This window comes from Hemicordylus capensis, chromosome 2 (assembly GCF_027244095.1).
Source record: "Hemicordylus capensis ecotype Gifberg chromosome 2, rHemCap1.1.pri, whole genome shotgun sequence".
Taxonomy (NCBI): Eukaryota; Metazoa; Chordata; class Lepidosauria; order Squamata; family Cordylidae; genus Hemicordylus; species Hemicordylus capensis.
The window spans coordinates 356,234,413-356,259,975 of NC_069658.1; the positions used below are offsets into that span (position 1 = coordinate 356,234,413).

The 25,563-nt window shown below is 44.9% G+C and overlaps 1 protein-coding gene across 8 annotated transcripts in view; it reads left to right on the top strand.

Moving 5' to 3' along the window:
* ARHGAP26 (Rho GTPase activating protein 26) overlaps positions 1-25,563 on the top strand; it is a 387,242-nt gene that overhangs the window by 211,628 nt on the left and 150,051 nt on the right. For all 8 annotated transcript variants that reach the window (XM_053295420.1, XM_053295423.1, XM_053295421.1 and 5 more), the window contains 2 exons: positions 9,467-9,532; positions 14,729-14,803. In XM_053295420.1, the coding sequence (XP_053151395.1) occupies positions 9,467-9,532; positions 14,729-14,803 (141 nt within the window). The remainder of the gene's footprint in view (positions 1-9,466; positions 9,533-14,728; positions 14,804-25,563) is intronic.

Consider the following 25,563-nt stretch of genomic DNA (forward strand, 5'->3'; position numbering starts at 1 on the left):
CACTTGATGAGTTCCAGTAAATCTGTGAATGGACTTTACTGAAAAAGCATCATGTTTAATGTGAATGAATAAATCTGAATGTTTGCATTTGATCAGAGTTTATCCATTCACAGGTGCAAGTTACCGCTTGACTCTGTAGACTTCAAGTTATCAGCTTGTATGGTATATTCAAATTATCCTCTGTGCTTATGGAAGGTGAGAGCATGGTTATATCCAAAGGTGGCTTGTGCAAACGGAAAGACACTCTCACTCAGACATGGCACCTCCTGATTTCTTTCAGTTGTTTTCTGTCTTTTGTTCCCCATCTTACACTATTCTAGGGGAGTCCCCAGATCCTTGAAAGACGATTTTGAAGGGGCACGGTGCTGCAGGGAAGGAAGGGGCAGAAAAGTTCTATTGCACAAATGAAACACTGTTCACGCTTTTTTGGATTCAACCTTCTGGCCAGCATGCTGACTAAAGCTGTACATAAGAACAGCCCTGCTGGATCAGGCCCAAGGCCCATCAAGTCCAGCATCCTGTTTCGCACAGTGGCCCACCAGATGCCGCTGGAAGCCACAGACAGGAGTTGAGGGCGTGCCCTCTCTCCTGCCATTACTCCCCTGCAACTGGTACTCAGAGGCACCCTGCCCTTGAGGCTGGAGGTTGCCCACAGCCCTCTGACTAGTAGCCATTGATAGACCTCTCCTCCATGAAGTCATCCAAACCACTCTTAAAGCCATCCAGGTTGTTGGCTGTCACCACGTCCTGTGGCAGAGAGTTCCACAAGTGGATCACGCGTTGTGTGAAAAAGTACTTCCGTTTGTTGGTCCTAGACCTCCTGGCAATCAATTTCATGGAGTGACCCCTGGTTCTAGTGTTGTGTGAGAGGGAAAAGAATCTCTCTCTCTCCACTTTCTCCATGCCATGCATGATTTTATAGACCTCTATCATGTCTCCCCGCAGACGTCTTTTTTTCTAAACTAAAAAGCCCCAGGTGTTGTAGTCTTGCCTCATAAGAAAGGTACTCTAGGCCCCTGATCATCTTGGTTGCCCTCTTCTGTACCTTCTCCAGTTCAACAATGTCCTTTTTAAGATGTGGTGACCAGAACTGTACGCAGTACTCCAAGTGTGGTCGCACCATAGTTTTGTATATCCCCTTTCTAATGATCCCTAGCATGGAATTTGCCTTTTTCACAGCTGCTGCACATTGAGTCGACACTTTCAACGAGCTGTCAACCACAAGCCCAAGATCCCTCTCCTGGTCCGTCACTGACAGCTCGGATCCCATCAGCGTATACTTGAAGTTGGGGTTTTTTGTCCCAATGTGCATCACTTTACACTTGCTAACACTGAACCGCATTTGCCATTTTGTCGCCCACTCCCCCAGTTTGGAGAGATCCTTTTGGAGCTGCTCACAATCCGTTTGGGAAGAGTTTGGTATCATCTGCAAATTTGGCCACATCGCTGCTACCCCTGCTTCTAGATCATTTATGAATAAATTAAAAAGTACCGGTGCCAGTACAGATCCCTGGGGGACCCCACTTCTTACTTCCCTCCATTGTGAAAACTCTCCATTTATACCTACCCTCTGTTTCCTGTCTTTCAACCAGTTAGCAATCCACACATGTACTTGTCCCCTTATCCCATGACCGCTAAGTTTCCTCAGGAGTCTTTGATGAGGAAGTCATCAGGTAGAAGTCCAGGTAGACTATGTCAACTGGATCACCTTGATCCACACACTCGTTGACACTCTCAAAGAAGTCCAAAAGGTTGGTGAGGCAAGATTTACCTTTGCAGAAGCCATGCTGGCTCACTCCCAGCAGGGCCTGTTCTTCTAGGTGCTTTACAATTTTATCCTTGAGGATGCTTTCCATCAATTTGCCCGGAACAGACGCTAACCGGCCTGTAATTTCCCGGATCGCCCCTGGATCCCTTTTTGAAAATCGGTGTTACATTTGCTACTCTCCAGTCCTCTGGTACAGAGCCCGATTTCAGGGATAAGTTAAATATTTTAGCAAGGAGGTCGGCAATTTCACGTTTGAGTTCTTTGAGGACTCTTGGATGGATGCCATCCGGCCCTGGTGATTTGTTAGCTTTCAGTTTTTCCAGACAGTTTAGAACATCATCCCTTGTCACTTCTATCTGACTCCGCTCTCTAGCCTCCATCCCTAAAAAGCCTGGTTCAGGAACAGGCATATGCTCAGTATCCTCTGCCGTGAAGACAGAGGCAAAGAACTCATTCAGTTTCTCTGCAACCTCCATATCCTCCTTAATAATCCCTTTCACTCCCTCATTGTCTAATGGTCCAACCGCCTCCCTGGCAGGTTTCCTGCTTCTGATGTACTTAAAGAAGTTTTTGTTATTCCCCTTGATACTTTTGGCTAAATGTTCCTCAAACTCTCTTTTTGCCTCCCTTATTGTCACCTTGCATTTCTTTTGCCAGAGTTTGTGTTCCTTTCTCTTCTCTTCGTTTGGACAGGCCTTCCAATTTCGGAAGGAAGTCTTCTTCCCTTTTATGGCTTCTTTGACAGTACCTGTTAGCCACGCTGGCATCCTCCTGGACTTAGTGGTACCTTTCCTCCTTTTGGGTATACAAGCTGACTGGGCTTCTAGTATTGTGTTTTTGAGTAAACTCCATGCATTCTGGAGTGAAGTGACTCTCCTGATTTCCCCCCTCAGCTTTCTTTTCACCATACTCCTCATTTTGGAGAAGTTTCCTCTTCTGAAATTCAAAATGTCTGTGTTTGACATCCTTGGTGATTCTCTCCCTGAATGTATGCTGAATTTGATGGCACTGTGGTCACTGTTCCCTAAAGGGTTGATGACACTGACATCATGCACCAGGTCCTGGGTGTCACTCAGAATTAGATCCAAGGTCGCCTTCTCTCTGGTCGGTTCCATGACCAACTGTTCTAAGGCACAGTCATTTAGCGTATCTAGAAATTTGACCTCTTTGTCCTGACTTGAATGTGAATTTACCCAGTCTATGTGTGGGTAGTTGAAATCACCCATAATTACAGCCCTGCCTCTCCTTGACGCCTCCCTGATTTCCTCCTGCATCTCCCAGTCACTGTCAGCATTTTGATCCGGAGGGCGATAGCACGTCCCCAGTAGCACAATTCCTTTCCGGCCTTGTATAGTCACCCACAGGGTTTCTGTGGAGGACTCCAGTCCACTTAGGTTTTCTAGCTTGTTAGATTCTATCCCTTCTCTAACATACAGTGCTACCCCTCCTCCAAGGCGCCCCTCCCTGTCCTTTCTATAGAGTTTATACCCAGGGATAACAGTGTCCCACCGGTTCTCACTGTTCCCCCATGTTTCTGTTATGCCCACTATGTCTATTTCTGCGTTAGCAACCAAGCACTCCAGCTCACCCATCTTGGCTCGGAGGCTTCTGGCATTGGCATACAAGCACCTATACACTGAATCTCTCCCCTGATGTATGCTATTCTTTTGACTCTTTGACCTGCTGGCACAGGCTCCCGTGCAGCAGAAGGATGCATGGCTGCAGAAGAAACACCCTGCTTCTGGGTGTGCATGCTTGCATGCGGGTTAGGGGTGTGTGCTTTTCCTTGATCTTCTCTTCTCTCAGCAGTGATCTGAACAATGTGCAATTATGTCCCTGAGGGCTGCTCTTCATTTGAATACATTTTAAACCCAATTTTAAATCTCACTGGAACTGATCAGTTTTAATGGTCTGTGCTATTTGTTCTTATCTGTCCTCTCTTATTTTTTTGTTCTGTATTTTATCCTTTTTGTTATGAGCTGCTTTGAGGGCTTTTATTTTATCTGGAAAGTAGGGGATAAATTTAAGTAGTGGTAGTATACAAGCATGCAAAGGAAATTCTTTGGAAGTAATAGATATCCTAAGTATCCGTTTCATAGGGATGCCTTGTGTTCAAGATTGTGAATTGGGTTATTGGGTGTGACTACAAAATGCACAAGCAGGGCATGAAATATGAACTATGCCTCTGTGTGTTGTTGTTCCCGTTCCTCTTTAAGGCATGCACAGAGGTCCAGCTGCTGCATGTGTGTTTTAGGAAGGGACAAAGTTAATAGGCACTGATCACAATTTACATGCTGCTAGTTGTATTTTGTACTTCTTGCAGGAACTATCCCTTTGATGTTGTCTGTTTTATTGTTGTTTAATGATATTGTGTATTACATTTTGTTGTGAGCCACACTGGGGGCCCCTTTTGGGGCTGAAAGGCCGATATGTTTGTAAGTGTTTTTAATCAGAATGTACATGGATGGAATTAATAATGAGCTCTGTTTCCCCCCAGCTTTCTTCCAGTTTTCTGACAACTTGTTTTACATTTATTTCTGCAATAGAATATTTTGTTCATTTGTAAAGATGTAATTTAAAACTTAATTTATTTGCAAAACACAAAAAACAACCCCAGCCAACAACTTAGAGGTTGTTGGTTTTTTTTAAAAAAAAACTTTAACATTTTGCAAACAAAGCAAATAGTTTTCCTTGATAAATGCTTAACTGTAGACAGAGGTGCACCTAGGTAATTTTGGAGCCTGAACCAAAAGACCTTTGGAGGCCCCTGGCCCCTGCAAATTAAGCATTATCATGCTGGTCTGGGTGTCCATACCACCCGGGACAGACCAAAGAGGATTTGGGGGCCTCCGGGGGCTTTGGAGGCCCTGGACTTTGGCCCCAAAGACAGGGGTAAGAGCGCTTCTGGCGGTAGCTACTACATTCTGACTTAATTCCTGCATTCTGACTTAAACTTGACCAAGTCATATATTATTCCTCTAGGGATCTAGGACTTGTACATATCTGCTTATTACAAACTCATTTAAATCAAATTTGAATGAATGTGCCAAAGGGAGTTAATTGAGTCTTCTTATTTTCTTAGTGAGAATGTGTTTCATTTGCTTACTTTCAGGACATCTTAATTTGCATGGAATACATATTTAATTCATTCAACATGATAATGCATTATGGAAACCTGCAAGCAACATTAATGAAAGGCGCTGTGGAGTATGGTCTCTTGCTTTACAAGTCCTGTGCGAGAGTGTAGTGTGTCTACTCAGATTGTCTATAAACAATAAACAGCAGTGTAGCTGTCCTGGTCCTCTCTCCTAGTGTATTCCTTCTCATCCATTCTTTTTTGATAGCTTGTCACATATCTGTCACTGAAATGTCAATTCCAAGAAAATTATGCAGTGTCAAAGCTCCTTTTCTTTTACGCTTTTGAGCCATTACTTTCCTTCCATTAAGAGGCAGCGCTTTACTTTTTAAATGTCTCCTTGAAAAGTTAGGTGCTATGACTCTACAAGGCCTTTGTTGTGCAAGATTTGTATTCTAGCCTTCCAATCATTCTGAGTGCTCTTTTCTACAACTTCAGCTGTATTTAAGAGGCCACTTTGATTTTTTTTAAAAAAGAAGAAAGCTCACTTATTTAAGGCTGTCATCTAGATGCTTTAATGTGCCCGGAAAGACAACTGCTCTTTCTTCCCTGCTTTATAGCAGCACACAATTTGGCAGTGTGCCATAACAACTGGAAAGTATTGCTTGGTTACCTAGTCAGATGCTCACCCACTAGAGAATGATAAGACATGAAGAATTTGTGTTTCTGCACTGAAACTCTTGCGTCTTTCTGGCCTTCAAAAGGGGAGCTGCACAGCTCTCATTTTCATGTCTTGTGTCCCCCCCGCCCAGCCCGTGCCCTTCACACTCACACTCTGGGAAAGCCTGCTTAAAACAAAGTCTGGGAATTCTGTGCTGTTTGCGGGCAGCCTGTGCTCACAACAGGAGGAATGCAGATCAGCTATTTACAGATTGCAGTGCATGGATACTAACAATAACAGAAGCTATAGGGAACATGGAATATTTTGTCCATCTGAGCCACAGACTTGGGGTCTATGGTAGGGGTGTGCAATTTGGATTTTCGGGTGATTCGGCTCGGACCCGAGCCGAATCACCCCCGTTCTGTTTTGTGCCCGAATCTGGGTCACCCGAATCACCCTTGATTCGGTTCGGATTCGGATTTAATCCGAATCCAAATCTGAATCGATTCGGGGGGGTAAAAAGGGGCCCAGGGGCAAAATTTTGGGGTGGGGTGGTAGTGCCCAATGGGTAGAGTCTACCACACCAATTTCAGGGGGATTGGGCAAAGTCCTGATTTTTTGTGAATTTTTAAAGTTTTAGTGACTTTGGGGCAGTTCGGGGGCATAGCATGGGATTTGGGCAAAAGGAGTGGGGTGGGGTGGTAGCGCCTAATGAGTGCAGGCTACCACCCCAATTTCAGGGGGATTGGGCAAAGGGCTGATTTTTGGTAAATTTCTGAAAATTTCATGTCTTTGGGGCAGATTGGGGCATATTGGGGCAGAAAGTGGGGGCTGGGGCAGAATAGTGGGGTGGGTTGGTAGTGCCTAATGGGTGCAGGCTACCACCCCAATTTCAGGGGGTTTGGACAAAGGGCTGATTTTTTGAGAATTTTTGAAGTTTTGGTGACTTTGGGGCAGTTTGGGGGCAGAAAGTGGATCTGCCCCAAAAGAGTGGGGTGGGGTGGTAGTGCCTAATGGGTGGAGGCTACCACACCAATTTCAGGGGGATTGGGAAGAGGGCTGATTTTTTGAGAATTTTTGAAGTTTGGGTGTCTTTGGGGCAGATTGGGGGCAGAAAGTGGATCTGCCCCAAAGGAGTGGGGTGGGCTGGTAGATAGTGCCTGATGGCTGGAGGCTACCACCCATCCCCAATTTAAGAGTGATTGGGCAGAGGGGTGAATTATGGTGAATTTATTTGTATGAGGTTTGTCTTCATAAGGTGAAGTGTGCTAAAGTGATTACTTCCTCATATTATTCATAGTAAAGGAAAGTGTGAAAAAGTGAAAGTGGGGTCATGAGAGTTGTTCAATTGAAAAAAATCTCATTTGCTATGATAGAATGAGAATTCACACCTCAGAAAAAACTTCTGAGGTGTGAATTCTCATTCTATCATAGCAAATGAGATTTTTTTCAATTAAACAACTCTCATGACCCCACTTTCACTTTTTCACACTTTCCTTTACTATGAATAATATGAGGAAGTAATCAATTTAGCACACTTCACCTTATGAAGACAAACCTCATAAAAATAAGTTCACCAAAATTCACCCCCTGCCCAATCACTCTTAAATTGGGGATGGGTGGTAGCCTCCACCCATTAGACACTATCTAGCAGCCCACCCCACTCCTTTGGGGCAGATCCACTTTCTGCCCCCAATCTGCCCCAAAGACACCCAAACTTCAAAAATTCTCAAAAAATCAGCCCTCTGCCCAATCCCCCTGAAATTGGTGTGGTAGCCTCCACCCATTAGGCACTACCACCCCACCCCACTCTTTTGGGGCAGATCCACTTTCTGCCCCCAAACTGCCCCAAAGTCACCAAAACTTCAAAAATTCTCAAAAAATCACCCCTTTGTCCAAACCCCCTGAAATTGGGGTGGTAGCCTGCACCCATTAGGCACTACCAACCCACACCACTATTCTGCCCCAGGCCCCACTTTCTGCCCCAATATGCCCCAATCTGCCCCAAAGACATGAAATTTTCATAAATTTACCAAAAATCAGCCCTTTGCCCAATCCCCCTGAAATTGGGGTGGTAGCCTGCACCCATTAGGCACTACCACCCCACCCCACTCCTTTTGCCCAGATCCCATGATATGCCCCCGAACTGCCCCAAAGTCACTAAAACTTTAAAAAATCGCCAAAAATCAACCATGAACCGAATCACCCGAATTTTTTTTGCCCGAAATTCGGGTGATTCGGCTCGTGTCCGAAAAAATTCGGGGGACATCGGGGGTGATTCGGTTCGGCCCCGAATCACCCGAAATTGTTCGTTTCGGGCACAGATCGTTCTGTGCCCGAAATTTTTTGCACATCCCTAGTCTATGGCTTGATTGAGCTCAACACTTCTTTGCTCAAGCCTTTACTATCAGTTTTCTTGCCTGTATTCCACTCCATACTTCCTTTTTTTTCTGCATCTGGTTAACTTTATAAAATCCTAAACCACTTTATTTTTCCTTTTGAATTCCTTTGTCCTACTTTGGACAATTGATCATCTCCTTTTCTTTTTAAAGTGACTTTCTTCATTTGTCCTTAGCTTTCTGTTGTCTTCTCCTAGTGACATAAACGCTTTAATTCATAAATGGGTAACTTTCTCAATAATACTTATATATTATGGTGGGGGTGGTCTTTAACAAGAAACAGGAAACAGTCTTGTGAGATTTGTTTGGATTATCAAAACTTCATCTGCAAGGGGGTAGAAGTCTCTTTGATTTGCTGAAAATCACATCTATTTTAGCCAACATATATATTATTTTCAACATTTTGTTGAAAACTACTGGGAGTCCAGTAGTAAAATGTCTAGAAGATATGTTCATAGCATTATAGAATTTTAGAGTTGGAACCTACCTTGGAGATCTTCTAGTCTAAGAACCTGCTCAGTACGGGTAATCTGCTATAGTTGTTGGTTTGGATTTAATTGATCTTACCCAGCATTGGTGAAGACATATTTCTTTAATGAATAGTGAAGCACTCCAGTAGGCAGATGTTTTCTCATTCAGATATGCAAGATTATAAACAGGGAGTTGAACCTAACCTGAATCCAAACTTAAAAATTGATTCAGAGAGGAGTTTTCTTCTTCGAATTGAACTCATACACAAAAGTAGTAACCAGTTCAAATTAAATTGTTTAGAAAGCTTTCAATAATATGATTTTCTCCCAGTTTTTTATTCTGCCCTATATATTTACCTCTATTAAATGAGCAAAGAGCATCTTTTAAAGTGATGGTTCTCTTATATTTAACAGAGGGAAAGTGCTCTCCCTGTTCAGCTCAGCACAGCATCTCTCCAGTTATTGTTCTGGTGTCATCTTTGCCCTTTTTGTGTGTGAGCCCTTTTGGGACAGGGAAATATTTTCTCATACCTTTCGATAAGGAAATTGCTTTGAGAACTTTGCTGCTGAAAAGCAGTACATACATATTTTCCATAATAAAATATTTTCTTTATAAAATCTCTTTAAAAATTCTTTTAAAATTACTTGTTTTCATAAGTTAAATAGTTATTCAATTTATAGCATTATAATACAAGAAAAAGTGTTGGATGTTGTTCCACATTAATCTAAATCAATTCAAAACTAGTTCAGAATGCCTGAACCAGTTCAGAATGCTTGGCAATTCAGTAATGCCTGTTAACTGAACTACTTTTTAAAATCCATGTCTGAATTACTGAACCAGAAAGTTTAAAAAGTACTGATGAACCTGAATAAATACTGAACCCAAAATTTTAATGGTTTGACTCCCTGATTTTACATCTCTTTTGGAAGAATTTTATGGCTATCAGTATTAATTTTTTCCTCCTAACATTTCTCGTTTGTACACCAAAGTAACCTTCTGAGTAGTACCGTGTTTCTGCGTTATAATGCTACCTGTAAGACTATTTCCATTTATGTCACTTGATGTGTTCTTACTGGTTTTCTTTCTTTCAGCTGCCCAGTTGGATAATATGGGCTTCAGCATTGTCAAGAAATGCATACATGCTGTTGAAACAAGAGGTAGAGTGATGTTCTAGATATCTTATTTCCAAGATGAAGTCTTGTATTTATTCCAAGATATAAACCTCTCCTGTACTTCTATAGCAAATTTCACCTTCCTAAGAATTCTGTCTCTCCTTAGCCCTCTTTGAATTGTCACACTAGGCTCCCAAGACACATTTGAAAGCAAAGTATTTTCTTGATGAAAACTGGAAAACAAAATGTATTTTTATTTAATATTCGATTTCTCTACCACTTTTCATTAAAATAATCTCAACACGGTTTATAATATAATTAAAACAATACACAATTAAAATACAAAATTAAAGATATTAAATATAAATATAATATCTATTAAAAGTTAACAAACCTATATAAAACAATTAAAAAACCCACAATGTTTAACTATATAATTTTGTCTGTTTATTTTGCCAGTCATTTATTTTCATTTACATTTTTACTTACTGCTTCTTGCTAAGATCCAGAGCCTACTTGAATGCTCTACTGTTGAGTTCATTTATTCTCAGATTTGTATCTATGTTTACCTTTCCTGTTGTTAGGAACTGCTGAGTTATGGTTTAGATCAGGGATTCTCAGCATTGGGTCCCCAGATGTTATTGGACTTCAACTCCCATAATCCCCAACCAAAGGCCACTAGGGCTGGGGATTATGGGAGTTGAGGTCCAATAACATCCGGGGACCCAACGTTGAGAATCCCTGGTTTAAATAACATATAGTTACAAATCTGTGAGTTTATTTTATATTGAGTTAATAATGCACAGATTTCTTGATATGCTTAACCAGAATTGTTCTAAGAGCATTGGTCTTGGTTTAAATAATACTAGCTGGGCCAGGCGCAGAGCATCTGCACCTCTGGCCAGCCCAGCCACCGCTGCTGTCCCCTTTCTGACCAGCCACTCCCCCCCCCGTCACCCACTTCTCACCCCCTCCCCGTGCTTTCTGATAGGCCGACTGGCCAACCTGCTTCCTCTCCCCCCACACACACACACTTTCTGGCTTGCTGACCAGAAAGCCGGCCCACCACCACCTCCTCCGGTGGCCGGGTCATAGCTAGGCCAGCCCACCACTGCCTCCCGCCTCCTCCTCCACCCGGCGGCTGGGCCAGCCCAGCCCACTGCCACCTCCGGCTGACCGGTGGCCAGACCAGGGCCAAGCCAGCCTGCCGCCGCCTCCTCCAATTGAGCCAGGCCATTCCACAGCCGCCTTCTCTGGTTGAGCCAGGGCAAGGCCGGCCTGCCTCTGCCTCCTCTGCTACCCGCGTGTCAAGAACTCTCGCAAGAGTTCCACCACACATGCAGTTGCCAATGTAACGGCCCGTCTAAGAGAAATAAGTATAAAGAAGATGTTAAATACTGTAGTCAAAGTTCTCTTTGTATAGTTCTTATTATTCAGCTATCGTAAATTAACTGAAAACTAGTCTTGCGGAGGAGAACTGGTCTTGTAGTAACAAGCATGACTTGTCTCCTTAGCTAATCAGGGTCCACCCTGATTGCATATGAATGGGAGACTTGATGTGTGAGCACTGTAAGATATTCCCCTTAGGGGATGGAGCTGCTCTTGGAAGAGGATCTAGGTTCCAGGTTCCCTCCCTGGCATCTCCAATATAGGGCTGAGAGAGATTCCTGCCTGCAACCTTGGAGAAGCTGCTGCCAGTTTGGGTAGACAATACTGAGCTAGATGGACCTATGGTCTGATTCAGTATATGGCATCTTCCTATGTTCCTATGGAAAGTTTAGATGTCCTCTGTACTGTATGTGTCCGAGACAGAGGAGAGGGGATAGATGAAAGGGTGCTGATATATATATATGAATGGGAATATTATTGTACATAAAACACACAACTATGCAAATACATATTGAAACAGTGCTTATGTGCATAAATATGGAGCAGGAGAGAGGTGAATGGTTGTAGAAGGCATATGGCTCACAAAAGAATCGTCCCTTCCCACTCCTCAGAAAGCATCGTTACCATCCTCCACAATTCAGTTGTGGCTTAGTAAATGGAATGAGTGAAATGGATCCATGATAACTGTATCATGGATAAACTTATGCAAAGACAAGTTGTTCTAGTAAGAACTAATCAGCCTACATTATTTCACTGTCTCTACATCTGGACTAAATGTGTAAATCAAGGTACACAAGTTAGATCTCTTGCACCTGAAATGTTCATGTGTCCACCATCTTGGATCAGGGTGGATGTCGTCATTACAAACTGCACCATTGAGGTATCCCTGTGTGTCATTCACTACAGCTGTCCCAAATTAGTTTCAAATCGGTTAGACAGTCCTCAAGTTAGTACACTTGTGCCTCAAACGTTCACATGTCTGCCATCTTGGATCGGGGTGGGTGACATCATCACAAACAACACCTTTGGAGCATCCCTATGTGTCCATTCAGCTATAGCAAATTTGGTTCAAATCAGTTAGACTGTCCACAAGTTAGTGCACTTGCACCTCCAAAGTTTGCATGTCCACCATCTTGAACTGAGGTGGATGACATCATCACAATCTTCACCGTTGAGGTGTCTCTATGTGTCCCTATAGCTGCAGCAAATTTGGTTCAAATTGTTTAAGTGGTTCAGACGTTAGCCCACTTGCACCTCAAAAGTTTACGCATCTGCCATCTTGGATCGGGGTGGATGGCATCATCACAAACTATGCCATTGTGGTGTCCCTATGTGTCACTCTCTGCAACTGTACCTAATTTGGTTAAATTTATTAGATAGTCCACAAAGTAGCCTGCTTGCACCTCAGATGTTCACGCGGCTGCCCTCATGAATTGGAGTGGATGACATCATCACACACCATGCTGTTTGGGCATCCCTATGTGTAGCTACATCTGTAGCAAGTTTCGTTCAAATCAGTTAAGCAGTTCACAAGTTAGCCCACTTGCGCCTCAACCGTTTACGGGTCCGCCATCTTGTATCAGGGTGGATGACATCATCACAAAATACACCGTTGAGGTGAGGTGTACCCGATTGGGTTGATATTGGTCCAAGTGTTGTGAAGTTGATAGTGGGGGTGACACCCAGGTACACACACAGAATGCCGGGTGATCTCATAAGCCTATTGGAAAGTTGACTAATAATACTGTACTAGCTGGGCCGGGTGATCGCAGAAGCCTACTGGAAAGTGGGCTAAAAAATGAAAGGTGGTATTTTTTATTACTGTTTAATCTGTACATGTGAGCTTCTCCTTGGTGGTCTACATTACTTGCATCTGAGTGTTGAAATAGTAGTAGTAGTAGTATTTGCTAATCTATATATTTATTTCTCCTAGGTGTACCCATCGCTAATCCCATGCATGGCAGCTCTTGTGAGAGCAGCTGCCTGTGGAATAGCGACAGGGATGGGGAGACAATGGTGGTGGCAGCCGGTCGGCTGGATGGGTGGCCGTGGGCCAGCCCAGCTGGCAGGAACAGGAGATGGCAGCGGGCTGGCCCAACCAGCAGGAATAGTAGGAGGTGGCAGCAGCAGGCTAGCCTGGCCTGGCCGCTGGGAGGAGACAGCAGGCCTTGCTGACCTGGCCTGTCTGCCGGGAGGAGGTGGCCACTACTGGGAGTGGGCAGGAGGAGGTGGCGGGCCAGCTTTCTGGCTGGCCCTCAAGCCAGAAAGTGTGGCGGGCGGGGGGAGGAAATGGGCCGGCCTGCCCAAAAGCATGGGGGGGGGTGCAGAAGCAGATAGGAGGTAAGTGGCCGGTTGGCCAGAAAGCCGGCAGTGGGTGGGCCGGCCAGCCAGAAGCACAGATGGTCTGCGCCCGGCCCGCTTAGTACAGTATTATTAGCCTACTTTCTCATCGGCTTATGAGATCACCCTGCATTCTGTGTGTGTGTCCGTGTGTCCCCCCGGCTATCAACTTCACACGCCTGGACCAATATGAACCAAATCGGGTACAGTTGTAGAGAAACTTCAACAGCATAGTTTGTGATGATGTCATCCACCCTGATCCAAGATGGCGGTCACATGAACTTTTGAGGCCCAAGTGGGCTAACTTGTGAACCACTAAACCGATTTGAACCAAATTTGCTACAGCTGCAGGGACACACAGACATGTCCAAATGGCATGGTGTGTGATGATGTCATCCACTCCGATTCAAGATGGCAACCATACGAACATCTGAGGTGCAAGCAGGCTAATTTGTTGGCTGTCTAACCAATTTAAACCAAATTAGGTACAGTTGCAGTGAGTGACACACAGGAATATCTCATCTGTGTAGTTTGTGGTGATGTGAGCCACACCGATTCAAGATGGCGGACCCATAAACCTATGAGGTGTAAGTGGGCTAACTTGTGAACCGCTTAACCAATTTGAACCAAATTTGCAACAGCTTCAGAGACACATAGGGATGCCCTAATGTATGGTGTGTGATGATGTCATCAACTTCAATTCAAGATGGTGGCTACATGAACATCTGAGGTGCAAGCAGGGTAATTTGTGAACTGTCTAACCCATTTGAACCAAATTGCAGTGACTGACACACAGGGACACCTCAATGGTTTAGATTGTGACAATGTCATCCAACCCAATTCAAGATGGTGTATGTGTGAACTTTTGAGGCACAAGTGCACTAACTCAAGGACTGTCTAACTGATTTGAACCAAATTTGATACAGTTGTAGTGAGTGACTCACAGGGACACCTCAATGGTTTGTAATAATGTCATCTACCCCAAGATGGTGGATGCATGAACATTTGAGTGCAAGAGATCTAACTTGTGAACCTCGATTTGAACCAAATTTAGTCCAGTTGCAGAGATATTGAAAGGAAAGTAGGCTGATTAATTCTTACTAGAACAACTTGTTTGCATATGCTATAATGAGCTCTTCAACAGCAATCTCTCCTTCCCTATTGATCTTAACTTGGTGATGGGATATCTCTCACTCGTACTCCACATTCTTCTGTTGATAGGTGATAAGAGAGATTTTCTTCTTCTGGAATTTTGTGCTGGTCTGTAACTTGTAACTTTTCATAACTGAAAACCCAGGTTTCAAAACTGGCCATCAACTCTTTCTATCAATCAGCAACCTTGAAACTGTGTATGGAGCTGTAAAGAGAGATGTAATTAGTATAACTCTTAGAGGTGTGTGTGTGTGCGCGCGTGTGAGAGACAGAAATTGAGATTTAATTAATGCAAATATATATATTTCTTTTCAACCATTTCTCCAAATCAAATACAATTGTTTTTCTTTCTCCACCCAGGGATCAGTGAGCAAGGACTTTATAGAATAGTTGGTGTCAACTCCAGAGTTCAAAAGCTATTGAGTATTTTAATGGGTAAGTACTTTTAAAAGGAAATAACTTGTTCTGTTTGCCAATTTTTCTGATAGATGATTTGGATGAATTTGACAAGGATTTTGGAACTGCTGGTATACATCTCATTCTGAAAAAACTTCATGTATGGTACCAAAAAACAAACCAAAAAAAAGCACACATGTGAAACAAGACTCCTAACATGCAAATTAACCTCATTGTTTCTACATTTATCCATGTAATGGATAAATGCAACAGATAATTGTTTATACCTAATTTATATTTTGCAAAGCTATCTACTTTCTTAATTAAAATGGTCTTATCACATTTTTTGCAATTATTCTAGGATCAGCACCATCCATGTTCTTAGGTTTCTTAATTGTTTTTGAGTTTCCAGGCTTTATAGGAAGGACCTTGGAGATCTTCTTGTCCAATCCCCTGCCCAGGAAAGCAATTTGCTACAGCATCCCTAATGGATGACCGCTCATCTTCTGTTCGAAAGCTTATAAAAAGGAGACAGATTGTTCCTCTATTGCACAGCTCTTACAGTTAGGTTCCCCATACAAATCAAATAAATAAATAAATGAGGATTACCTCATTTTATCCCTTCAACAATCCTGTGAGCTATATTAGGCTGAGATAGTGACCTGCCCAAGCTCATCCAGCAAGCTTTGTGGTCAAGGGGTGTGTGTGAACTTTGATCTTTGCCATCAAACACTCTAATCACTACACCACACTGATTCTCAATGTTTCATTGTTCCCTTCCCCATATTCTTCCTGTAATGAAGTGTAATTTTTTTTGTCTCCAGGTGCATCAACATCCTCCCCCCACACATACACCCCAACTTCTGGCAATAATTTGTGGTTTGTTTTATTATATTTGTTTGCTGCACTTCCTCTCAGGAGCTCTGAAAATATTTTAGCCTTTCATTCAGCAAAGCTATGAATTACAGTAGACTGAGATAGTAGAAGAGAACCTCATTATTCACAGTTCTATGTATCCACGGGGTGTCTAATAGACACCTGTTTCCAGTATCAGTGGATATAAATGGGTTAAAACCATCATATCCACAGTTCCTAGAGGGCCAGAAATGACCGCAGAGTAGGGGTGTGCAATTCGGGATTTCGGGTGATTTGGCTCGGACCCGAACCGAATCACCCCTGTTCTGTTTTGTGCCCGAATCTGGGTCACCCGAATCACCCTTGATTCGGTTCGGATTCGGATTTAATCCGAATCCGAATCCGAATCGATTCGGGGGGGTAAAAAGGGGCCCAGGGGCAAAATTTTGGGGTGGGGTGGTAGTGCCCAATGGGTAGAGTCTACCACCCCAATTTCAGGGGGATTGGGCAAAATCCTGATTTTTGGTGAATTTTTAAAGTTTTTGTGACTTTGGGGCAGTTTGGGGGCATAGCATGGGATCTGGGCAAAAGGAGTGGGGTGGGGTGGTAGTGCCTAATGGGTGCAGGCTACCACCCCAATTTCAGGGGGATTGGGCAAAGGGCTGATTTTTGGTAAATTTCTGAAAATTTCATGTCTTTGGGGCAGATTGGGGCATATTGGGGCAGAAAGTGGGGCCTGGGGCAGAATAGTGGGGTGGGGTGGTAGTGCCTAATGGGTGGAGGCTACCACCCCAATTTCAGGGGGTTTGGACAAAGGGCTGATTTTTTGAGAATTTTTGAAGTTTGGGTGTCTTTGGGGCAGATTGGGGGCAGAAAGTGGATCTGCCCCAAAATAATGGGGTGGGGTGGTAGTGCCTAATGGGTGGGGGCTACCACCACAATTTCAGGGGGATTGGGCAGAGGGCTGATTTTTTGAGAATTTTTGAAGTTTGGGTGTCTTTGGGGCAGATTGGGGGCAGAAAGTGGATCTGCCCCAAAGGAGTGGGGTGGGCTGGTAGATAGTGCCTAATGGGTGGAGGCTACCACCCATCCCCAATTTAAGAGTGATTGGGCAGAGGGGTGAATTTTGATGAATTTATTTGTATGAGGTTTGTCTTCATAAGGTGAAGTGTGCTAAAGTGATTACTTCCTCATATTATTCATAGTAAAGGAAAGTGTGAAAAAGTGAAAGTGGGGTCATGAGAGTTGTTTAATTGAAAAATAGCTCATTTGCTATGATAGAATGAGAATTCACACCTCAGAAAAAACTTCTGAGGTGTGAATTCTCATTCTATCATAGCAAATAAGATATTTTTCAATTAAACAACTCTCATGACCCCAGTTTCACTTTTTCACACTTTCCTTTACTATGAATAATATGAGGAAGTAATCAATTTAGCACACTTCACCTTATGAAGACAAACCTCATACAAATAAATTCATCAAAATTCACCCCTCTGCCCAATCACTCTTAAATTGGGGATGGGTGGTAGCCTCCACCCATTAGGCACTATCTACCAGCCCACCCCACTCCTTTGGGGCAGATCCACTTTCTGCCCCCAATCTGCCCCAAAGACACCCAAACTTCAAAAATTCTCAAAAAATCAGCCCTCTGCCCAATCCCCCTGAAATTGTGGTGGTAGCCCCCACCCATTAGGCACTACCACCCCACCCCATTATTTTGGGGCAGATCCACTTTCTGCCCCCAATCTGCCCCAAAGACACCCAAACTTCAAAAATTCTCAAAAAATCAGCCCTTTGTCCAAACCCCCTGAAATTGGGGTGGTAGCCTCCACCCATTAGGCACTACCACCCCACCCCACTATTCTGCCCCAGCCCCCACTTTCTGCCCCAATATGCCCCAATCTGCCCCAAAGACATGAAATTTTCAGAAATTTACCAAAAATCAGCCCTTTGCCCAATCCCCCTGAAATTGGGGTGGTAGCCTGCACCCATTAGGCACTACCACCCCACCCCACTCCTTTTGCCCAGATCCCATGCTATGCCCCCAAACTGCCCCAAAGTCACGAAAACTTTAAAAATTCACCAAAAATCAACCGTGAACCGAATCACCCGAATTTTTCATGCCCGAAATTCGGGTGATTCGGCTCATGCCCGAAAAATATCGGGGGACATCGGGGGTGATTCGGTTCGGCCCCGAATCACCTGAAATTGTTCATTTCGGGCACAGATCGTTCTGTGCCCGAAATTTTTTGCACATCCCTACCGCAGAGGTCACTTCTGGCCGCCATTTTGTCTGGAGGTGCCCAAGAAGAGACTGGGGAAGCCATTTTGTGGCTCATATCTTGAAAAAAATTGAGTTCCCCTGCAATTATCATGGGTTTTGGGGGGGGGGATTCCATCCTTTGGGGGCATTCTTGGGCCGATGGGGGGCCCACGGAGCACACCACAGTTTCTGGGGTGTTTAGGGGCTTTAAAAAATTTTCCCTCCAGCCTGGTACCTAACCCTGCCCCCATAGCCCCAATGCTTCATTACTCACAGTTCCGTTAGTCGTGATAGTAGGCGAGGAACAGAACCCCTGCAAGTAATGCAGTTCTCCTGTAATTGTCCAAGGCCATCTTGGATCAGTGTCCCACACCCAACCCCAACACACTAATTACTACAAATTATGTTATTTTATCATTAACAGTAGGAGTTTCTTCATTAATATAATTACTTTTTTCGCTGTAACCATACTAACAACTGTTTATTGTATGGTAACAGGAAACGATTTTATTTTTAAATAAAGACTAAACTGTTTGGGAATGTTTCCTCTTATTAGTGAAAAGAATGTTAAGTGCTTAGAACACAGATGTGATACAGTCCTTCATTAGAAATCTTCTAATCTGTGTTAGACAAGACAATGATGTCTGCAATGTGGTATCTGAGATATTTCCAAGTGAATAATGATGTGGAGGAGGAGAGAGAGAGGTGGCAGCGGTTTTATAGGCAGTATTGACTAGGCTGGTTCAGGAAAGGCCCAGCTTTGAAGGAAATGGCTTAATAGGGTCAAATAGTTCAGGCTACATGGAGTGTTTGGATTTCCTACCCTCCTCTGTGAGACAGGGTTGTTTACCCTGTACCTCTCGGCGGTGTTCTATACCATCGACCATGGTATCCTTCTGGGCCGCCTCTCGAGTATGCGAATCGGAGGCACTGCGTTCCAGTGGTTCCAGTCCTTTCTTGAGGGGAGGGTCCAGAAGGTGGTGCTGGGGGACTACGGCTCGGCCCCGTGGCCGTTGGCCTGTGGGGTCCCGCAGGGATCGGTCTTGTCCCCCATGCTGTTTAACATCTACATGAAGCCGCTGGGAGAGGTCATCCGGGGACTTGGACTGAGTTGTCAGCAATATGCGGATGACACTCAGCTCTATCTCTCCTTGTCATCTGATCCTAGGGAGGTGGTGGATGTCCTGAATCGGGGGCTGGAGGCCGTGATGGGCTGGATGTGGGCTAATAAACTGAAATTGAATCCGGATAAGACGGAGGTACTGTTGGTCAGTAGGAGAGCCAATCGGGATGAGGAGATTTTACCAGTTCTGGATGGGGTTGCACTCCCCTTGAAGGAGCAAGTACGCAGCTTGGGGGTACTACTGGACCCGGCTCTGCTTTTGGAAGCTCAGGTAGAGGCGGTGGCCAGGGGTGCCTTTGCACAGCTTCGGCTAGTGCGCCAGCTGCGTCCCTTTCTCGAGAAAGCAGATCTGGCCACGGTTACCCACGCCTTAGTCACGTCGTGGCTGGATTACTGTAACGCGCTCTACGTGGGGCTGCCCTTGAAGAATATCCGGAAACTGCAGCTAGTGCAAAACGCGGCAACTAGGGTTTTATCCGGAGCTGCCTGTTGGGAACATATCACCCCCATTTTGAAAGAGCTGCACTGGCTGCCGGTTCGTTTCCGGGTCCAATTCAAGGTGCTGTTTTTGACCTTTAAAGCCCTAAATGGTTTGGGCCCAGGGTATTTGAGGGACCGCCTGCTCCCAAGGGTTGCTGCCCGCTTGACGAGGACATCTGAGGGGGCCCTGCTCCGGGTGCCGACAATGAGGGAGGCCCAGCTGTCGTGCACTCGGGACAGGGCCTTCTCTGTTGCTGCTCCTAGACTCTGGAATGCTCTCCCAGTGGCCATTCGTCCAATTCAAGGTGCTGGTTTTGACCTTTAAAGCCCTAAATGGTTTGGGCCCGGGGTATTTGAGGGACCGCCTGCTCCCAAGGGTTGCTGCCCGCTTGACGAGGACATCTGAGGGGGCCCTGCTCCGGGTGCCGACAATGAGGGAGGCCCGGCTGTCGTGCACTCGGGACAGGGCCTTCTCTGTTGCTGCTCCTAGACTCTGGAATGCTCTCCCAGTGGCCATTCGTTCCTCGGACTCCATCACGGCTTTTAGAAAGCTTTTAAAGACTTGGCTTTTTACCCAGGCTTTTACATAATCGTTTTTACTGCTGCTTCTGTGTGTTTTTATCTGTTGTCTTGTGTTTTATGCTTGTTTGATATGTTTTTAGCTTGGTGTTTTTATTGCTTGGTGTTTTTATTGCTTTTGTAAACCGCCTTGGGGTTTTCTTTTAACGAAAGGCGGTATAGAAATGCAAAAATAAATAAATAAATAAAAATACCCACTCAAACGGCAGTGTGCTGAGAGAAGCAGAGGGCTACAGGTGCCAGGTCAACCCCAGTAGTTACCTTTCAGAAGTCAGGAAAGGCTCAGAGAGGCATGCAACAGCTGCTGGGGGATGGGCGGGTGAAGCCCAAGAGGCAGCTAAATGCTGGAGAGGGAATAGCGATGCTATCAGCTCTAGGGGTGTGCACGGAACTGCCAACTGTGGTCCGGCACTGGGGTGGGGGGTAGCTTTAAGAGCGGTGGGAGGGTTTACTTACCCCTCCCGCCGCTTTCCCGCTCTGGCGCCGTAATGCTAAGAGTAATTGGGGTGGCAGGATACCTCCCTGCCACCCCTCACCCGATGTTGCTGGGAAAAACTCCCAGCAGTCCTTTGCGCTAGCGCACGTCACAGAGACGTGAAGCGCATGCACAACGTGCGCGTGCGCAAAGGACTGCTGGGAGTTTTTTCCAGCAACATCAGGGAAGGGGCAGCAGGGAGGTATCCTGCCGCCCCAATTACTCTTAGCATTATGGCACCAGAGCGGGAAAGGTAAGTAAACCCTCCCGCCGCTCTTAAAGCTACCCCCCACCCGAACCGGACCGCCCAGGTCTGGACCGTTCCGGACCGTTCCGGAGGCTTTTTCAATGGCCTCCGGACCGGTCCAGGCCCATCCCTAATCAGCTCCACAGCTGAAAATGGGTGCAGAAAGGCTCATGAAGGGGGTGGAGAACAAGTCTCCTTGGGAGGCCAGGGACTGAGTGGCCAATCCACTTGTCTGGCCAGGGAAAAAAGAGCAAGCTGGAAGGGAGGAGGAGTGTCCTAAATGTAGGGCTTTATTTAAGGCAGGGGCTGCCGAAGATGAGAGGATCAGCAGGGATGGGTTTTGTTGGTCTGGTGGACTTCCAGAGTGGAGCTCATACCTTTGCTCCCGCTGATAGGTGAAGGAGTGGAGTGACTATACTTCCCTCCTCCCCCAACTTTGAAGCAATGCCCGTGCCTATAATTTAGTGTGAAAGGGTGGGAAGGTTAACTAGAGAATTCCTCCTCCCTAAACACGGACAAGGAGAAGCAAAGCAAAAAGGCTAAAGACATAGAGACAATGTAGGAGGACAACATATGAACTTATGTAGAGAAAAGACAGCAAGATCCAGGCAGTGTGAAAGCTTCAAATGGTGACAAATTAGAAGCCTGGAGTTGATGTACAAAGTGGCAAAGAACTAAGGAGGGTATTTAGGAGATAGGAATTTAAGATTACTTAAGCACAGGCATTATGAATCTGCTGAAGAAAGGGAAATGTGGTTCGAAAGAATTATAAAAGTCCTGGAGATTATGGATGAAGTGTTTTGGCAGTACACACAGAGAAGACAGGGAAGATTCTAGGTTTGCTTACATGAAGAAGGTTTCAGATTCCATTTCTGGCATTTCTAGTTAAAGGAGGATCTCTGTTGGAGAGACCTTGGAGACCAGTGGGTCTGCCTTTCTATAAGTCAGCTTTGTGTTCAGATGTACAGTACTGTATTTCAGTCTAGGTATGTCGACATTATTGTCTGGCTTATAAAAATGGCTACCCTGATTCTCTAAACAGATACAATCAATTGTTGTTATTTTGAAGATGTGATGTTAAGCATGAACAACTCTACAAACAATCCTAGAACTGAGACATCACCTATCCTCATGTGCCAGCTGCCTCTTAAATGTCTAATGAGTCTGGCCTCTTCAGATGTCTTCACTAGTCACATCAGAACCTATTAGCTAATGTGGCAGATTTCACCATCTTATATTTAGAAACAAATGTGGTTAGCTTAACCTTTAGCTTAAACGGATGATGGACCAGGTTTCAAGAAAATATGGCTGGCCCTGAAAGTGACAGTGCCATGGTGGTTTCTGGTGTGACATTTCTGTGTTAAACAGGAAGCACTATATGGTTGCTGTGGCTTGAACTTGGAACCCTGTGCGGATGGAGTGTTGCAGGGCAGCAGATGTGAGGGCTTGTTGCAGATATCCTGTGCAATTTTGATAAGTCTGGGCCTTGCAGTCCCTGAACTTTCCCACTGAGAAAGGCAGAATAATTGCTGTTAACTGTTGAGTTCTTGTGCATTGATGAGCATGTACATTTGTAATGGGATGTAAATGAGAAACATGAGTATTCAACCCAAATTATGCTTTCTAAAATAGTTCATTAAGACTTTCACACACTAAGTTGCAGGAGAGTGAAAGAAATAATGCCAAAACCTGCTTTGTTGAAGTCTTCCACCAGTTATACATGGGAAGAATGTTGCTGCTTGGTGGTTAAAGTCATTAATAATCTGGTTCACTCAAACTGTTCCTATAATTGCACTACAGTAGAATGAGGAATATGCATCAAGATGGAATCCAAACACAGAAAGAAAACTACCTGAAGATTTTTACTAATCCAAAGCTTGCTACTTTTAGCCAAGTACTGAGTTACGTTAGAGAATCCACATAACATATTATTATGTTCTGAGTTGAAGTACAAAACAAGGTTTGCCACCATGCGACTGCCAGGAGCCACACAGCTCCTGGCAGTCCTCACCTGCAGGCAAAATCAAACTGGGCTTCCTTAGCCTGGTCTTGCCTGCGCATGTGAATAGCAGTTGGGTAGGCGACTAGAGCGCAAGTGGAGGAGAACTTGGTTTGAATTTGACAGGATGCAGCATGTGACCCATTTGAGGACTTATGCAGTGGCGGTGCGCACAGCAAACAAGAGATTCTGGTCTGTGCGCATTGCAGCTGCAGGTTCATGCTCATTGGAGCTGTCCCGGGGTTGTGGGGAGTTTAGTTTTTGCTCCTTCTACTTCCAATCAGTCCCCGGAATTAATCTGCTGTGATGCCTTTAATGGGTTCTTTGCTAATAAGTTCTCCTGTATTCGGGCCGACTTGGACACCACTATTTCCACAAGGTCTATGGAGGAGGTTTCCAGCAATCCCTCTTGCAGTATTAGATTGGATAAGTTTCAGTTCGTGACTCCTGAGGATGTGGACAAGTTGCTTGGGTCGGTGCTGCCTCCCACCTGTTCTCTGGATCCTTGCCTGACATGGCTGCTTCTGTCTGGCAGGCAGATTGTTGGAGGTGGCCTAGTTATATCATAAATGCATCGCTGAGAGAGCGTAGGGTGCCTCCTTGTCTAAAGGAGGCAATGGTTAGACCACTCTTAAAGAAGCCTTCCCTGGACCCCTTAGCGATAGATAGTTACAGGCCAATCTCCAATCTCCCTTGGTTGGGCACGGTGGCCGACCAGCTCCAAGCAGTGCTGGAGGAAACTGATTATCTAGACCCATTTCAAACTGGCTTTAGAGCTGGCTATGGGGTTAAGATGGCCTTGGTCGGCCTGATGGATGACCTTTACCAGGGAATCGACAGAGGGAGTGTGACTCTGCTGGTTTTTCTGGATCTCTTGGTGGCGTTCGATATCATCGACCATGGTATCCTTCTGGATCACCTGGGGAAGTTGGGGACAGGGGGCACTGCCTTCTAGTGGTTCCACTCCTATCTCTCGGGTAGATTCCAGATGGTGGAGCTTGGTGACAGTTGCTTCTCATAACGGGAGCTGTTATATGGAATCCCTCAGCGCTCCATTCTGTCACAAGTGATTTTCAATATCTACATGAAACCGCTGGGTGAGGTCATCAGAAGGTTTGGTGCTGGATGTTATCAGTATGCTGATGACACACAAATCTACTTCTCCTTTTCATCTCCAGGAAATGGCACTCATTCTCTAAATGCCTGCCTACAGGCAGTAATGGGCTGGATGAGGGAAAACAAATTGAAGCTGAATCCAAACAAGACGGAAGTGCTCATTGTGTGGGCTCAGAATCTGAGGGGTGTGTTAGATCTTCCTGTGCTGGATGGGGTTACACTCCCCCAGAAGGAACAGGTGCGCAGCTTGGGCGTATTCCTGGAGTACTCCCAAGGAGTACTTGGGAGTACTCCTAGGCCTCACCCTGGTATCTCAAGTGGAGGCCATGGCCAGGAGTGCTTTCTATCAGCTTCAGCTGATTCGACAGCTGCACCCATTCCCTGAAGAGGATGCCCTCAAAACAGGGGTGCACTAGCTGTTAACCTCCAGACTTGACTATTACAGTGTGCTCTATGTGGGGCCGCCTTTGTACATAGTTCGGAAACTTCAATTAGTTCAGAATGCGGCAGCCAGATTGGTCTCTGGGGCAACCTGGAGAGGCCATATTATGCCTGCTTTGAAACAGTTACACTGGCTGCCAATAAGTTTCTGGGCAAAATACAAAGCCCTGAACGGCTTGGGTCCTTGTTACCTTAGAGAACGCCTTCACATGATCCCCACCGCACGTTAAGGTCATCTGATGAGGTCTGTCTCCAGTTACCATCAGTTTGTTTGGTGGTGACTCAGAGGCGGGCCTTCTCTGTAGCTGCTCTTGGGCTGTGGAATGCACTCCCGGCAGAAATCCGCAATCTGAATTATTTAGTGACCTTCAGGAGAGCCCTTAAAACTTATCTGTTTGACCTGGCCTTCCAGGGTTTTTAATTAGTTTTAATTGTTTTAATTCTATAACCTGGTTTCCAGGGTTTTTAAATAGTTCTGGTTGTTTAATTGTTTTTTATGATGTTTTAATTGTTAATTGATGTTTTATATTGTTTATATTTCTGTTTTAATTGTTATTGGTTTTAATGGTTTTGTTTTAATTGTAAACCACCCTGAGCTACTTTGGAAGGGCGGTATAAAAATTGAATAAATAAATAAATAAATAATAGCACCAGTGTGTAGCAAAATTAGTCTTTGTTGGTGGGAGGGGAGCTGACTAGCATAGGGGCTGTTTGCTGTTTTAATATGCTTATTTGATTGAATGTATTCAGCGGAGGACAGCAAAGATGAACAGGGATCTGGAAAACAAGCCCTATGGGGAGAGGTTGAGGAATGGGGCATGTTTAATGGAGAAGAGAAAAGTGAGGGTGGACATGACAGCACTCTTTTAAATACTGAAGAACTGTCCCATAGAAGACTTGTTCTCTGTTGCCCCAGAAGGTACAGAAGAGTTTTGGTTAAACATCATGAAAAATGTCTTAATGGAAACACTTTAACACAGGAATGAATTACTGAGGTGAGTGGTGGGTTCGCCCTCACTATGGCGCAGCACGGAAATGCTTGACTAACAAGCAGAAGTTTGCCAGTTTGAATTCCCATTGGTACTATATCGGGCAGCAGCGATATAGGAAGATGCTAAAAGGCATCATCTCATACTGCGTGGGAGGAGGCAATGGTAAACCCCTCCTGTATTCTACCAAAGACAACCACAGGGATCTGTGGACGCCAGGGGTTGAAAT